This window comes from Lissotriton helveticus, chromosome 5_1, assembly GCF_964261635.1.
Source record: "Lissotriton helveticus chromosome 5_1, aLisHel1.1, whole genome shotgun sequence".
NCBI classification, from domain to species: Eukaryota; Metazoa; Chordata; class Amphibia; order Caudata; family Salamandridae; genus Lissotriton; species Lissotriton helveticus.
This window is the reverse complement of record NC_136065.1, coordinates 287,598,108-287,612,817: the sequence shown is the minus strand read 5'-3', so window position 1 is coordinate 287,612,817 and position 14,710 is coordinate 287,598,108. Positions and strand designations below refer to the sequence as shown.

The window sequence follows — 14,710 nt, the reverse complement described above, 5'->3', positions numbered from 1 at the left end:
AAATTAATAAGAAGTGTGGAGAAGTGTGGCTCAACGGTTAGAGCGGCAGACCCTGATGCAGAGGTCTAGCCCGGGACCAGGGTTCAATTCCCTACCTCGGCGGGTCTTGGGCTCAAAATTCCACGGACCTGATAATTCTCGCCTCGGTGCCTATTCCAATCATGGAGTCCCACTCTGCAACTCTGGGCAATAGCTTACTTAATCTCCACAACGGCCCCCACAACGCTAAGGATGCCTGGCCTCCACCTTGGGGGAGCCCAAGAGTGGACACCTCCTAGGGAAAGCCAGGATGGGTTCCACAGCGGTATTCGTACAAGCGCCTTGAGACCCTTGCGGTCAGTAGTGCGCTATACAAGTATTAAATAATAAATAAATATATTGGTTAGTGGTGATACACTCACATAGCTGGAATACAGTATTAGAAATAAACACACATGTGGGCTGTCCTGTCAGATTAGTGTACCAAGACAATCAGACTGACCCATTCTGCAAGTTCTTCAACACCAAGGTCATATGTTTGATTCATCTAATCGTGAAGTGCTGTTCTCATTGCATACAGAACATTTCTCAGCTTGTGCACACTCCTTCACAATGATTCTGTGATAAAAGCCATGCAAAGACTAGGATTCATTCTCCCAAACAATTGTACAAAACTTGCACTAATTGTTAACAAGACCTGCTTGGCACAGTTTGAGTCCAATAAAATACCAACATTTTTCTGCTCTTTCCATCCCAAGTTCTTACCGTGGCTGCCCACATGAATAGTGCGTGGAGCCCTACACTGATAAGGGTCAATTTCAGTTCCAAAACAATCACGGGAAATTTCACCCAACTGAGCTTACCGATCCACTCTAAAATACCACATTATGTTTTTTTGTTTTTTTTTATTTGTGTTGCCTAAGGTAGTGTACGGAGAACCTGAATCTGCCCACAGATCCGGGGAAACATTCATAATCTGTATTACACAGTTGGGAGGAACACAGATGAAGCATTTGAAGGAGACAGGTGCCTGGGAAGCAATTGGGATAGGATTTTCTAAGCTTAGGGAGTGGTTTAGTGATATTGGTAGTGGAATAATAAAGACATTACTAACCCCAATACTAATCATTATAATTTGTGTGATATGCTTGTTTATTTTTATAAGAGGAATAAAAATGATTTCTGTAAAGGGTAAGTCAATGTGCAATGTAAAGTAACAGCTGCTTGAATCAAAAGGGAGAAAAGGGAAATGTGAAGAAATGGAATTTGAAGATATCCAAAATAGGGTTTATTGTGAACTGAAAGAATGAGAGAAATCTACATGCAAGCTTCAAGAGTAAACAACTTCTGTGTAATGGGGGGATTTCAATTAAAGGAGTAATTCTCTGTGACAGTCAGTCAAAATACTTTATTTCGATAATTCAATATCATAAAAAGACGGTGAGGCATACAAAACAATCAAATACACTATTAAAAACAGTTACAAATTCATGTAATTAAAAATATTCCACAAATTTCATGAAAAATTAAAAAGGAAACCATTTGCAATAAAATGTAGCTGCCATATTACATTGCACAATTAAAAGAACAATATATACAATACAAAAAATTCATCTATTTAGAAATACAGTCAGTTACAATTTAACGTTCTCTGGTTCCTAACCCTAACAGCACCCACCAGATAACTGGTGACATGAAAAATAACTCTAGGGCTGTTTAATAGTTGTAGGTATAGGAGAGCAGGTTTAACTTTAGAAAACCCTACCCCCTTAAGGATAGGAACAAGAAACTTCTTCCTTACAGCCGTGTAATGATCACAAAACATCAAGAAATGCATTGTGTCCTGCGATGAAAAGTTATCACAGGAACACGGTGGGGCCTGTTCAGGACTGCTCCATTCAGAGAAGTGACCTAAAGTCAAATGAATCATATTAAAATGAAAACGTGTTAAAAGAAACCTGTGGTAAGAACGATTAACTAAAACAAGATAAAGTTCAGGTCCTGGAGGATTGGAAACAATGAGGTTAGCCCTTACAGTGGGTTTTCTGAGCTCAATTTCATCTCTGTTTAAGGACAGTATCTGTAGCATCGCCCCCTTTATTAATGCTATGTCCTTACGAGTTATTTTGTCTGGTGAGAAAAAGAGCTCCGGTCTCCCTAGTTTATAAAACCACTGTTTGACATAGGATTAACCACTTGATTTTATTTACATTGTCCAGTGTGAGGCAATCTTTAAGGATGGCATGATTCAGGGAGAGTTCATCATTCAACCAGGTCTTCAGCCAGAATATTAAGGGGGCCACTCTTATCATATCTGTAATAAAACCGGCCCCTAACTCAGAATGAATCGTATAAGATGGGGTAGACTGTGGCACTGATAAAATCGATCTCATAAATTTATTTTCAGTGACTTGCAAACAGTCTATAGTGCTATAACCCCATAATGAGCTGCCATACGTGGCTACCGTCAGGCATTTGGCTTTATAAATGTTCAACAGAGCCACGATGGGCCTAGCCCCCAGCTTTTTGCTAAAGCCCATGATTGCTGAGGATGTTCTAACAAAAGCAGTATTTCTATTTTTAATCTGTGGTCCCCAGTTTCCCTTCTCCTGGAAGGTAATCCCCAAATACGGGAATGTAGGGACTCTGCAGAGTTCCTCCTCACAACAAAAAAAGTTTTCAAGTTTTTCTTTCTGGGACCTCTTCCCATGATCATGATTTGAGATTTTTTTACATTTATTTTGAGGTCCAGGGAAGTCATAAAAAGGCCAAAAGCATCCAGCAAACGTTGGAGCCCAAACCCGGTCCGTGCCAGAAGGACCGCATCATCCGCATATAAGAGAACCGGTATGCCGAGTTCCCCTATATGCGGGATATCCGGCGTAGCCTCCCTAAGCACGGGTTCAAGGGCGTTTATGTAAACTGTGGAGAGAAGGGGGGGCATGATACACCCCTGCCTGACCCCCCCTTTCTGATTTGAAGTGGCTGGAGCAACGCCCCTCTGTGTTCACCCTAACAGAGGCCAAAAGGCCGGAATGGAGGTCCCCTAAAAAGTTTACCAAAGCATGGTCAAGACCTAGATCAATTAAGATCCGCCAAAGTTTTGCGCGATTTACAAGGTCGAAGGCCGAGGACAGGTCCATAAACCCCAGGTATAGTGACCCATCCTTGGCCTTGGTGTATTTTTCGGCCAGCAATTGGAGGTTAAGACAATGATCCATAGTACCTCTTCTGGATCTAAATCCATATTGCACATTCGACAATATCCCTTTATCGTCGAGCCACTCCTGTAATTTGTGCAAAATGACCCGTCCCAAGATTTTAACGGATGAGTCTATTAAGGAGATCGGTCGGTAACAGGCTGGGTCTGCTCTGTTGCCCTTCTTAAAGACTGGGACGACAATGGATTCGTTCCACGATGCTGGGATATTATTTTGATTTAATGCGTTAAAAACCTTGCATAGGATCTTCGACCACAGTTTAGGGACGTATTTAAAAATATCGGCAGGTACCCCATCAGGACCAGGTGCCTTATTTATCAAGGTCTGGTCTATCGCCCTTTCCACTTCTAGGGCCTCAAAGGTAAAACGAGGACCCTCCTTGCTATAGATGATATTATTTATAGGTTCTTGCTCGGCAGAGTTAAGAGTATATATTCCCAAAATGTTTAATCCATGCATCATCAGGAATATTAGACTCAAGGGCGTAGTTCTCTTCGTTTGAGAGAAATGGCTGGTTTACTACTTCCCAGAATTTACTACTATTTTTTAATGTCTCCGGTTCAAGTAGCTTTAGCCAGGCCTTTTCCTTTAACTCATTCTTCCTATTTTGCATAGCATTTTTATAGCGTACTCTTAACATAGCTATTTGGGCACGATCTTTTGGGCTGGTTTTCAGGGCCCTAAGTAAATCAGCATGTGCCCTTGAGCATTAAAGGAGTAATTCTCTGTGACTCCCTGGGTCACCAGAGGGAGATATCTGATTGGGTTTTTCAAAATAAATGTGTTTGAAATAAATCGACAATAATATGTGAACATGCAAATGTTGTTAACTGTGTATTATTCACATTTAGATTGACCATAGTTAATGTAGGACTGTAATTTGAAATCTCAAGTTGGTTTTCATCTTGCTACAGGACATGTTAAGTTTTATTTCTAGCTAAAGCTGAAGTCCAAATTAACAAACATGAATTTCCTTTTATCTTTCGTATGTAAAATGTTTTCTTTTACTGTGATAATTGCTTAATGTTATAATTGGTAATAACTAAACACATGCGGATTACAATGTATCTCGTTGTGGTGCAGATAAAATGAATATTTGAAGGACACTTAGAAAAGCTGTATTGTGGTGGATCCTGAGAAACTAATGAGCTCAAGACAGTATATTTTCACTCTAACCTGACTGGATCGTTTCATGGGAACTATGTGTAGGCGATGTGAATTTTAGAATTGTGTGATTTAGCCAGTGCAGAGTACGTTCATTACAGTGCTGACAGCACAGCAGCAAATGCTTCTGTGCAGACTTTCTTCAGATTCTGAATAGAGCAAAGCACTGCAGGAGATTTAGGGGACTCTCTATGAGAGAATGGACTTTACTTGACTTTCCCTTTGAGGCAACTTTATGTTAGTTCATATTTTTGTCTGTATGGCTGAATTATTTGAACTTCATAAATAACAGAATGCATTCATATATGAACATTAACTTTATGATTTAGATATCTGTAAAAACGTTGACCTTTGGGATTGAAAATATTATTTGCAGTCTTCCTTGAGGAGCCTAATCTGCTTCTCGTTACTGAATATATTGATTTGTTGACTAATCTCAGTTGCAAAGCTTGATTCGTCAGACAGAACTCTATGGGCCCCAAATTTGCACACAGAAAAGGGCTAACGCTTGTTTAAAAATTGCCCTGGTGAGTTAATCAAGTGACAACACGAATTACAGTACTTTTTAGTACGCTGTTGCTTCCCATATATTCTGGTAGAGGCCCACTTAATATCACCGTACTGGCACACCCACGCACGCTAGCCACATACACCTGTCCTTATGGATGCATCTTATATACCTTTGCGGGCACACATTTTAGGGTGCCCTGTACTCCAGGTATGCACTATAATCTCCGTACACTATGCTTTTGAGTAGCCACTCCACACGCTGAATACTCTTGGCCCTGAAGATCACTTAGCAGAAACATCCTGTGGTTGCCACTGCGGGAACCAATGAGCGAGCAAGCCGGTGATATTGACAGGAAGTAGCACCAATAGGCAAGATCGACAGGGGTGGAACCTTCTGCTCACCTTGCCCGGTGGCCGAGTTTTGCTGCGCCCCCTCACTTCTCGCTGCTCCTGCCCCAGAGTCTCGGGGCAATGCCCAGAGTGTCCACGGCGCTAAGTGGGCCGCATACTCCCAGGGTGGTTACCAGGCTTTTCCTCACCACCCTACCATCCCCTGCTTGCAGCCATTCCAGCGCGCGGTGTCTGCTGGGAGTAGCGACGCCGGAAACATTGATCTCAGATTGCAGTTCCGGCAGCGAAAAAGATGCATGGCTAGGGGATGTTGTGGTAGGTAACGTAGTGGTGAATTGGTGTAATGGAGCCTTAGCGCTCTTGAAAACGTCGTTGTGTATTGCTACTATAGCGACTGACTTCTAATGTTTCCTGGTGTAAACGTAGATTCCACTCTAGTAATATGCTCTGGTACAGACGGACGTTGTTTTCGCGGGTACCTACCCATTCCAAGATGGCTGCCAAGCTTGGATAACCCTAACGAAGATGGCACACCGGAGGAGAGGGAGGCGCAGCGGAGATTCCTGGGTCACCGGAGGTGACACGTCAGTAGAACGGTCGCGGAGGACGCCATGGATACAGGTTAGAGTGCGTGGCGAAGTGGGAGACTAACATGAGGGAAGACCTGATGTAGGGTTAACAACCTGATGTAGGGTTAGCAACGCATGTTACTTTGAATAATAATCTGAGTGAAATCCGTTGGCTTCCCATAAAGCTGTTCTGCTAGGGGATCTGCTCGACTGATCTGAGTGGATGTCATTGACCAGGTGCTTCCCACAGCTACTGGGGAAATCCCAGAGCGAATATTAAAGTCTATAGGAAACGGAATTTCCCCTTTTTTCCATCGTGCTTTCCAGGAGTCTTTTGTGTTAGGGTTAATGTTAATGATCATTTATAGAGCGTACTTACACCTGGCGGCTTCATGGCGCTCACAGGCTCAGTATGCTAACCAGAAAAATTGTTAATTGTATGCTTGCAGGAACAGCCAGGTTTTAAGAGACTTCCTAGGTTTGAGCTGGATTTATCTGAGTGGTTGTCATTAATTGACCTGGGCTTCCCACACGTACTGGGAAAATCCCAGAGGGAACATTGAAGACTGCTGGGAGCGGAATTTCCCCACTTTCCATTCGTGCTGTTTAGGAGGAGGACCCTTTTTAAAAAAAAAAACTGAAACCGAAACTAAAACTATAGCCAGATGGTAACTCCGCCATGATCTGCTCTTCCTTGGGCTCGTATGACAAGTCTCCTACGCAGTTAGTTACTTTTCGGTGTTGGGTGCACTTGCATCATTCCCGACCATCCCTCTGAAGGCAGAAGCAACAGGTTTGGAGTATTTTCATAACGTAGCCTCTCGTGCTGTTCACGGTCCCTTCCCTTTGCAGCTATCGGTTAGGTGGTCATAGTACTATTCTGATTGAAGCAGCAGCCTTAACACTTTAAAGTCAACTAAATGCACGAGGAATAACAATTGCTCTGCTCTTCGTCTTCTTACTGTAGGTTCTTCCGAGCCACTCGTCCTTTCTGTAACTGACGCTTCCATGGTGAAACCAGGGAAATGTGTGGATAAAACCGGCGTCCTCGCTGACAACGAACATGTTCTGGACGTTCACTGCAACGGAGAGGCAGCACAGCTGGCCAGCGTCTCGGATCACCCGCAACCGCCCGAGACTGAAAAGACATGTCACTACCACACTGCCTGGAGGCAGAAGTGTGCGTCGTACGTGCTGGCTCTTCGACCTTGGAGTTTCAGTGCCTCGCTGATCCCTGTAGTGCTAGGCAGTGTTTTGGCGTATCGATCTCAAGGCAGTTTAAATATTCTGCTGTTGCTGGTCTGCGCCGTGGCTGTTCTCGCTGTGCATGGTGCTGGGAACCTGGTGAACACCTACTATGATTTCTCCAAAGGAATTGACCACAAGAAGAGCGACGACCGGACACTTGTGGACCACATCCTGGAGCCCCAGGACGTAGTGCGCTTTGGGGCCTGCCTGTACACCCTGGGCTGTGTCTGTGCAGCCTGCATCTATGGCTTGTCAACACTGAAGCTCGAGCACTTGGCTCTCATCTACTTTGGGGGCCTCTCTGGTTCTTTCTTGTACACTGGAGGTAAGTGATGGGTGGGGTGATATTCCGACGGAAAGTACCAAAATCAGCCTTCCTTTTCATTAGGCTGGGACTGGTAGATTTTTGCACTATATGTACATTTCTGTTTCTGGAAAATTGTGAGCAGTGCGAGTAGGTGGATGTGGGCTGGGAGTCCTGTTAAAGGACACCATTAAGGGTTGATGGTAGCTAAAATATTTAGAGATAACCCTCAAATCAAGGGGACAGGGTTCTGTAAACCGAAAACACCCATGTTTCCTCGTGATAAATAGCTCTAAGTTCTCGTACACTCACACGTTACATCACACATTAGAATAGCACTCAATCAAATTCAACACCACAGGAGTTCGAAAAAATAAAGGCAGAGCTTTAATTATAAAATGTGAAAATTCATACATTTTGAAGTCTCTACATAACATAATAAAGATAACAAAAACAATACAAAAGACACAAAAGACAATGTAAAAAACTATACAAAACAGTAAATAAAGGAGGAGGATTTTCAAAACTTCCAATTCGCTTTTTCTAATAGGGCACACTTCCATGCCATCAGACTAAGACTGCAATCACTTGCCTTGGAAACCAAAGTTAAGAGGTGGGCTACGGATTGATGCAAGATAATATATTCATTATTTAATACATCAAGAAACGATCTACAGTAATAACTCTGTTACCTAAAGCGGCCATGAATAATGGGTAGGTGAGGCTGAAGTATCGGATTGGAAGTAGATACTTAAATTAAAATAGTCTTGTGCATTGGCCATATTATCATTCGCTTTAGCATCCATCAGATTGAAATTAAAATCTCTGGTAAGAACCCCAGCATTCACTGACATAATTAATTACACCTTTATTTAGAAACGGGCAAGAGTGTAAGTTGCTTTTTTACCCCTTTTAGACTTAATTGCACCCCTACCCATTTGCTATATGAATCTGATCGTACTTAAACATTTTAGTTGTAATGGAATGAAACTCCCTAGTCAAAGCCTCCACTCTATAGAATGTATTGGATAAGATACCCCTACCAATTGTTATAAGGATATTGCAAGTCACTGAGGAGTTCTCTTATAAGGTCACATACCTCCGAGTTGACTTTTAATATAATTTTTATCCTATGGCAAAGAGTATTTCGTGCCTCCTAATAAATGCTCATACCACCCACTTCCCCAAACACTGCTTACATTCTTGGTATTTTGCTCTTTCATATGAAAGCTATAGTATATTTGCAGACCTGATTAACAATAGAATCTGTAATGTGAAGCTAAAAGGACCAAAAAGCAGTTAGTAAGAATATTGTAGGCTAATGGTGATTATTTTATGGCAATGTAAAGTACCTAAAAAAAAGGGCAAGGAGGTAATATAAAAATATTCAATCAATCAACCAGGGATTTGTAAAGCGCACTACTCACCCATGAGGGTCTCAAGGCGCTGGGGGTGGGTGTGGGCAGCTCCGTTAGGGTAATTTGAAGAGCCAGGTCTTGAGGTCTTCCTGAATTGGTGCAGTGTCTGGCTCCGTCAGAGGTGAAGGGGGAGTTCGTTCCTGGTCTTGGCTGCGTGGTAGGAGAAGGATCTTCCACCTGCTCTGGTCCTGTAGATGCAAGGGATGGTTACTAGGGAGAGGTTGGCTGAGCGGAGTCTTGGGGGCGTGGAAGGAGATTCTGTCATTGAGGTATTGGAGTCCGGTGTTGTGGAGGGCCTTGTAGGCGAGCGTGAGCAGCTTGAAGGTTATTCTTCTTTTGACTGGGAGCCAGTGGAGGTTGCGAAGATGTTGGGTGATGTGGTTGTACCAGGGGGTATTGGGGATTAGTCTGGCTGCGGCATTCTGGGCGATCTGGAGTTTGCGGAGGTGTTTTTGTTGATTCTGGCATAGAGGACGTTGCTGTAGTCTAGTCTGCTGGTGATGAACGTGAGTGACGGTTTTCCTGGATTTTGGGGGGCATGGGTCAATTTGAACGTCTTGCATAGTATGCTAAGGGTGTTGAAGCATGCGAAGGAGACAGTGTTGATTTGGCGATTCATGGTGAGTGATGAGCCCAGTGTGATGCTGAGGTTCTGTGCATGGTCCGTTGGGGTGGGTTTCTGAGGGCGGGGGGCCACCAGGTGTCGTCCCATGCAGAGGCTGTGGGGCGACTTCTGTGTTCTCCGAGTTGTTTCAGGCAGCTGTTCTTCATCCGGGTCACAACAGCTTTCATCCCTTCCTGGAAATTGAGCTGGGTGTCATTGGCGTAGGAGACTATGTTGAGCCCATGGTTTCTGACGATGGTTGCAAGGGGGGCCATGTTGACATTGAAGAGGGTGGGGCTGAGGGAAGATCCTTGGGCTACTCCGCATCTGATTGGTCCTGAGAGTAAAGGGTGGGAGTCTTATTCTCTGTGTTCTGCCCGAGAGGAATGATCGTAACCAGTCTAAGGCCTTTCCTTGGATGCCAACGCCGTGAAACCTTGTGGCTGGTGTGCAGTGGGAGACGGTGTCAAAGGTTGCTGATAGGTCCAGGAGGATGAGGGGTGCTGTAAGGTCTTGTTCAAGGAGGGCACGGATGTCTTCAGTGGCGGGGAGGAGGGTGGTCTCAGTGCTGTGGTTGCTGCAGAATCCGGATTGAGCGGTGTCTAGGATGTTGTTGGGTTATATGAAGTGTGATAGTTGGGTGCTGAGAGCCTTTTGAGGACTTTGGCTGTTAATGTAAGCAGTGAGATGGGCCTGAAGTTCTTGAGATCCGTCGGGTCTGCAGAGGGCTTCTTTAGGAGGGGGTTGACTTTGGTGTGCTGCCAGTTGTCTGGTAATATGACTGTCTCGAGGGAGCAGTTGATGGTTTGACATAGCTCGGGTGCAATGGCAGTGGCAGCCCTGTGGAAGATGTGCGGCGGGCAGGGGTCAGAGGGTGCTCCGGAGTGGATGCTCTTCATGGGTTTTATGGTATGCTCTGTCGTGAGAGTGGTCCAGGTGAGAAGGGTCTGTTGGGTGGCATCGGTGGGGGTAGGGGTGGTGCAGGGGTCTTGACCTTGAGGTGAAAGAAGGAGCCAAGTCTGTTGCAGCGGTCTTTAGAGAGAGGGACAACTGTTGTTTCGCTATTGGGTTTGGCAAATAAACCTTGGAGGAAGTTCTTCTTTGTGGATTTGATGAGTTGGTGGTGTTCTGTGATGGCTATTTTGTAGGCGGAGCGTGCTTCCGGGATTTTGCTGTTTCTCCACCATGTCTTTTCCAGTCATAGGCAAGAGCGCTGGGATTCTCGGGGGGAGTCATGGTGAACCAGTTGGCTTTCTTTCTGTCGCTTTGTGGTGTTCTGAGGGGGGTGAGAGTTGGTGCAGTTGGAGATCCATTGGTGGATGTTGCTTGCTGCTGTGTTGGCGTCTGTCGTAGTTTGGGGTGGAGTGCAGGTGAGGGCTACGGTGAGGTGTTCTTCTGAGACTTTCTTCCAGGTTCTCCGTGGGAGGCGGCACATGTGCTGGTGTGTGGTGGTTTTTGTGAAGGAGAAATGGATGCAGTGGTGGTCGGTCCAGAACAGTTACGTGGTGTGCCTGAGGGGACTGTTGTTTCCCCCGGCGAAGATAGGGTTGAGTGTGTGTCCTGCTGCGTGGGTGGGGGTGGAGATAAGTTGCTTCAGTCCTATGGTGGTGAGGTTCTCTAGGAGGGCCGTGCTGTTGGGGTCGCTGTGGTTGTCCAGGTGGAAGTGCAGGTCTGAGTAGTATGTGGAGGCGAGGGCTTTGGGTGCGATGAGGTCGGCGATGATGTTGGTGATGGGGGTGTGGGGTCCAGGTGGTCTATAGGCGAGTTTTCCTTGGAGCATCGTTCTGGGGTTGGGCTGGATCTGGAAGTGGATGTGTTCTATGGGGGGGCGAGGCATCGTCCGAGTTGTGGTTGCCACTCAGAGGGAGCTTTTGTGTATTATGATGAGGCCTGCTGAGCGGTTGGGGCAGTCTTTTCTCAGGATCTTGTGTCTGTTGGTGATGTCGGTCGCGATGCCGGGTGCGGAGCTAGCATTGGTTCAGGTCTCTATGAGGAAGGCAACATTGGGCATGCAAGTGTGGAAGAGGTCTCAGATTTCCCCGGCCTGTCTGTACTGGGAGTGTACGTTGAGGAGGATGCAGCTCAGTGGTTTGTGTATGGTGGCGTCCGGTGTACTGGGGCTTGGTGCCCGGGTCTGGAGGGGGGTGAAGGTGCGCCGGCAGTGTTGGTGGGAGATCGGGCTTTTGGTGTAGTTCGGCGTCTGGAGCTGGCAATTGTTGTTGCATCCAGGGTTGAGTGTGTGGAGAGTGCTGGGTCGTAGCGGCAGGGGCTTCAGGGGACCAGGGTCTGTGGAACTGGTTGCAGAAGTGCTTGCCTTTGCACGCCTGCAGCGCATTAAGTAGGGGTCGGGGAGGACAATCAGCCGGGAGCAGGAGCAACACACTGGGGGAGAGGGGCCGCAAGGGGCAGCATCGGTGGGGAGCACAGGAAGAGGGGGGTGAGCAGGCGGAAAAAGGGAAGAGGCAGAAGAGGGAAAAGGAAAAAAGAAAAAGGCAATGAAAAAGATGCAGACAAGTGAAAGGGCAGAGAAAATAGAGGAAAGGGCACATAAAAGAGGCAGACAGGTGAAAGGCAGACACCGAGACACAAGGACAACAGGACAAAGCGGAATAGCAGAAGAGCAGGGTGCTCTGCCACTAGACCACCAAGGATGAGGCACAAGCAGGAGCCTGCAGGTGTAGGAGGGCCCGAACTCCTACCTGGAGGGGCTCAAGGGCAGTGAATCGGAGGTCTTGCTCCCTTTGATTCTTGTGTAACTAGCTAAATAATGCAAACATAATGTTAACATGTCTGTAAAGTAAAAAATCCAGAACTAATGGTTTTATTCTAGTTTTCGTTTAGTAATGGATTGCCCACTGCCTAGAACAAAGGTAAACACATTTATTTGGCCTCTGCAATAATTTTGTTTCTGTTCTTTCCACAAAATTAGTGTGGTTATTTCCTAGCACTGAGGAAATATGTATCTCTGCTGTATTTCTCATATTGGTTTCTTTTTTTTCCTATTGCAGGAATTGGCTTTAAATACGTGGCCCTTGGAGACCTTGTAATCCTCATTACTTTTGGGCCCTTGGCAGTTATGTTTGCCCATGCAGTACAGGTGGGATATCTGTCTGTTGCACCCCTGTTGTACGCAGTCCCGCTAGCCCTCAACACTGAGGCCATCTTGCACAGCAATAACACCCGAGACATGGAGTCTGATAGACAGGCTGGCATCGTGACACTTGCCATTCTTATTGGACCTACGTTATCTTATATCCTGTACAACACATTGCTTTTCGTGCCATACCTCATCTTCTGTGTACTGGCCACCCGCTATACCATCAGCATGGTACTGCCTCTGCTCACCATTCCAGTCGCCTTTTCTTTGGAGAGACAATTTCGAAGTCGGTCGTTTAGTAAAATCTCCCAAAGAACTGCCAGATTGAACCTCTTTCTGGGACTCTTTTATGTGTTTGCCATTTTCTTGGCACCAGCTGGCAGCTTGCCCAGGATCTCACGCTGAAAGTGTTACAAGGGATTCAAACTCCTCTTCAAATTTTGAATTCTGTGGAAGAATTCCTGGAGCACCTAATTTACCTTCAGTGAATGGTATCAGTCGAAATGAGCTGGTGTCTCGAGGATAGTTCAGGCATAATGAGCCCAGCAAGATGAATATCTCAAACCTTGTAAAGCAGCCCTTTTGCTCATCATAAATCTGCACAATGGACTGAAGGTTGCGCCCCCTTAATTACCGAGGTGGTCTAGAGGTTGAGGGCTTCATGTCAGTGGAAGCAGCATTATAGTCACCACCGTGCCTCACCAACAAGCCTTTTAGAAAATCTTGCTAAAATGCACTAATATAGACCCCATGCTAACTGGTGACTTTTGCACCGAGGAAGGTTTGTGCAACCACATGAAATTGGACAATATGGAGGTATCAGAGTAGCAGAAAGTAGTACACAGAATTCGAAGAGTTTGTGCCATTCTTAGCCAGGTTATGCAAACATGATTTTTTTGTGTTGTGCTGATAATCAGTCGCCTTCATAAGCACAAGGTTTCTTTATTCCTTTGCAATGTTACGCAATTTTGTGTGTTTTTTTATACTGCAAATGTGTTGTAACGTATCTGCTGCTAGAGGTAAAGGGAAGTTATATTTATTTGCCTGATGATTGTGTTATAGAATCCTATTTTGTTTTCAAGCAAGGAGGCAAAGGAGCATTCACTTTCAGAATGTTCTTCAAGAGTATGGACCTTAGCTTCTTTAGTGGCAAGGACTGAAATCCTGCAGAGCCAATACATACCGAATCACACCTCAAACCGATTCTTGGCAGGTCCGCGACTTTTGTAGCCATGGGGTTATAGCTGGTCTATGAACACCTCTTAATCGTAGAAACATTGGCCCTGCCTATATTTTTCCATTAGTTTATTTTAACTAAAAGCGGAGCATGTGAGGCACATTTCGTTGCTCGTTTTCTAGCTTCCCCTAATTGTTGTCATTACACTCCAGTGTAACTCATGCCTAATCCTTAAGGTACGATTGGATAGCTGTAGGGTTGCCTTCTTTTTATCCGTGTTATTTATTTAATTTTCGTCCAAAATAGTTTGGTCCATTTTTTTCCAACTTTTTAAAACAGTGTTCATTGTGCATCTTGTCTGGGTTGCTGAATGTTGACGTGGCACTATCACTACTGTATTTTTCATACTGTTTTTGGCTTATGTTTGTGTAAGCCATTTTTGGAAAGACTAAATGAACAAAAATCAAGGACTGGTTCATGCAGCATGCTGTTCTCAAAAGGAATATGTCTGCTAAACCATGTTCAGTTTTAAGCAGGAAGGTTGTGTTCTTGCTAAGGATTGGTTCTGTTTATATTATCGCATTCTGATGGCATGCTGTCTTGCACTACATTTTTTTTGTATACACAACATTGAAGAAATAGTTCTTCCAGAATGTGAAAGTCCTAGAGGAATATGAGAAATTGTGACACGAAAGGTCATGTTTATAGCAAAGTGTAAGTACGTTTGGTAAGCTCTCCCTGCTTTACAGCTCTTATAAACAGCAGAGAATATTCCCATTTTAGCTTTTGTTTCAGCGGGACTTTTTTTTTGTTTAAATGTATTCTTTAAAATGCCAATTTTTTTATGCATACAGAATTCTATACACTGCATATTTTTTCTACTTTAATATGCCTAGCGAACTTTGCACTATTTGATAGACTGGTGTTCTTCACACCTTATAGACTTTAAATAAATGAAACTGTTATTATAACAACTTAGTTTGCTTAATAAAATAGCTTTTTACGATGTCTTGTCTTTCTTTAAGAGTTAAAGTCTGCCCTTGTTATTGGATCAGATGATTTCCTCTT

The 14,710-nt window shown here is 44.7% G+C and overlaps 2 protein-coding genes across 3 annotated transcripts in view; one reads left to right on the top strand and one right to left on the bottom strand.

Annotated features, from left to right (window-relative positions):
• The window catches only part of MTOR (mechanistic target of rapamycin kinase), an 865,133-nt gene extending 859,651 nt beyond the window's left edge, over positions 1–5,482 (bottom strand). Inside the window, exon 1 of one of the 2 annotated variants that reach the window (XM_078642233.1) lies at positions 5,277–5,482. The gene's annotated coding sequence lies outside the window, so the exon portion shown is untranslated. The remainder of the gene's footprint in view (positions 1–5,276) is intronic. The other variant, XM_078642234.1, reaches the window with a different exon arrangement.
• UBIAD1 (UbiA prenyltransferase domain containing 1) lies at positions 5,476–14,648 on the top strand. Its single transcript, XM_078642235.1, has 3 exons — positions 5,476–5,846; positions 6,762–7,367; positions 12,377–14,648. The coding sequence occupies exons 1-3, from the start codon at positions 5,837–5,839 to the stop codon at positions 12,868–12,870; spliced, it is 1,110 nt and encodes a 369-aa protein (XP_078498361.1). The 5' UTR covers positions 5,476–5,836; the 3' UTR covers positions 12,871–14,648.
• The last annotated feature ends 62 nt before the right edge of the window (positions 14,649–14,710 follow it).